Consider the following 2,339-nt stretch of genomic DNA (forward strand, 5'->3'; position numbering starts at 1 on the left):
GAACCACAGAGGGTAGGAACCACTGAGGGTAGGAACCACAGAGGGTAGGAATCACAGAGGGTAGGAACCACTGAGGGTAGGAACCACAGAGGGTAGGAACCACTGAGGGTAGGAACCACAGAGGGTAGGAACCACTAAGGGTAAGAACCACAGAGGGTAGGAACCACTGAGGGTAGGACCCACAGAGCAGTTGGAGTAAGAGTGAGTAGGGAAGCCTCTGAGGAAGTGGTATCTGAGTAGAAACCTCAAGCAAATGAAAATAGATGCCCTGGAGATGCTGAGGGGAGTTCCAGATAGAGGAAGCACAAGTGCAAAGGCCCTGGGCTAGGGGTGTCATGGACACAGCAAGGAGGCCAATGTGGCTGGGACAAGTGAGTAAAGGAAAGAAAAGAGAAGGAAGAGAGAAGAGTGAGGACTAGATCAAGCACGGACTCACAGGCTGAGGTGAAGATATTGGGTGTTAAATGGGGTAGGGATGATGTTGGTGTGTTAGTCCATCTTTTATTACTATAACAAAGTACCTGAGGCATCTAACTTTATACAGAAAAGAGGTTCTGGAGGCCCAAGGGCATGGTGTCTACATCTCAACCTGGTAAAGACTTCATGTTGTCCTAGTGGGAGCATGCATATGCAAGAGGAAGGGAAATCACATCATCAAACAGGAAGCCAGGGCATGCTTTGGGGATTAATCCACTCTTGCAATCCATAACTTGCTCTTGCAAGAGCTCCAAAGCCCCATGGAAACTATTTTAATCCCTGCTGAGGACACACACCCAGTGGCATGAGGACCACGGCTAGGCCCCACCCCGGAAGTCCCCTGCATCAATACAGCCACACTGTGGCCTCCAACACATGAATCACTGGGTGACAACCACGTCCAGCCCATAGCACTTGGTCATTGGTACTGCTGCCGAGAAGGGGCTGGAAGCTGGAAACAATGAGCAGTGCATCTTGGGACCCCTCCTCCGAGTCTACAGGAGCATGTCCTGGGAGAGTCCTCCAGACATGGGAGCTTAACTCTGTGTTCTTCCTCCTCAGAAGAGGTGATCCTCGCCGAGGACGAGACTGATGTGGAGCAGAGGCATCCCTTTGATGGTAACTGCTCTAGACCCAACTTGGTGCCAGGTCCCTGGGGAGATGCTGCGGCTGGGGCAACAAGTGATCTGGTTCTAATGCATTTCCATGGGGTGAATATTCAGGCTTCAAGAACACACAGGAGACCAGGACATCTCAGAAAGATCAGTGATGAAGTTGAACTTATAAATTAGGTGCAATAAAGGATTAATAATAATGATGATGGAGTAGAACAACTGTAACAATGGACTGCTAACTAATGGTTATCGGTTGCTTGTTTCCAGAATTTTCCATGCACTATGCCAGACTGCAGATGACTGAGGTTAACTGAAACCTCAGAAAGTGCCATCACAGATAAGGGAGATGTCTGTGTTTGCCTCATTTTCTAAACAATTGGATAAACAATAATTTAAAAAAAATATATTAAAGGGCCGGCCAGATAGCTCAGCAAATTGAAGTGCCTGCTTAAGCAGACGCAGGGGCCGGGGTTCAATCCCTGGCCTGCCGTGCCGGCCCTGCCCCTGAGGCGCACTGAGATGGCAAATGAGACTGGGCGTGGTGGCACGTGCCTGTAATCCCAGCACTTGGGAGGCTGAAAAACAGGAAGATTACTACAAGTCTGATCTGTGTAGTGAGACCCTGTAGACCCTGTACTAAGTACACACACAAAATAATAATAATATTATTACTCATATTAATGCAACTACTGCATGCTAACTGATTGTCCTATTGGAGCTTCAATAATATTAATGATCCTACTGAGAATCAAGCTTATTGTTAAGGTCTGTGGTCCCATATATTAAAAACTTGACTAGAGAGAACCATGGCTTGATTGAAAATACTGTGCATAAAAATAAAATAGAACAGCTAAGGATCCTTTTGGTCAGTTATAAAACCAGTATTACCAACCACTTCTCTAGGGGTGTGAATTACTTTATCTAGAGCCTAGAGAAAATCGTTGACCCTGGAGACCTGGATATAGGAGAAGGGAACATTGAAAACGTCCGTAAACCCAACTTTCCCGTAACTCGTAAACTCAGTTTGCTGCAGGGAGTCAAGGGGTAGACTATAAAAGTCACAGTGTATCCTCCTTAGGGCTTCCTGAAGATGGAGTTTTAGATATGGACAGAAAGGAAATGTTTGCAAGATAATACTAACAATAAAAATGATACAGATAGGGCTGGTGAGATGGCTCAGTGGTCTAAAGCACCTACTTAGAACAAGCTTAGCAAAGCACAGGGACCGCGGTTCAATCCCCCAGCACC

The 2,339-nt window shown here is 46.7% G+C and overlaps 1 protein-coding gene across 1 annotated transcript in view; it reads left to right on the forward strand.

Annotated features, from left to right (window-relative positions):
* The window catches only part of Cacna1a (calcium voltage-gated channel subunit alpha1 A), a 184,335-nt gene that overhangs the window by 85,547 nt on the left and 96,449 nt on the right, over positions 1–2,339 (forward strand). Inside the window, exon 8 of the mRNA XM_023720124.1 lies at positions 1,039–1,095. Coding sequence (XP_023575892.1) covers positions 1,039–1,095 — 57 coding nt within the window. The remainder of the gene's footprint in view (positions 1–1,038; positions 1,096–2,339) is intronic.

This window comes from Octodon degus, unplaced genomic scaffold, assembly GCF_000260255.1.
Source record: "Octodon degus isolate 3935 unplaced genomic scaffold, OctDeg1.0 scaffold00073, whole genome shotgun sequence".
Lineage (NCBI taxonomy): Eukaryota > Metazoa > Chordata > Mammalia > Rodentia > Octodontidae > Octodon > Octodon degus.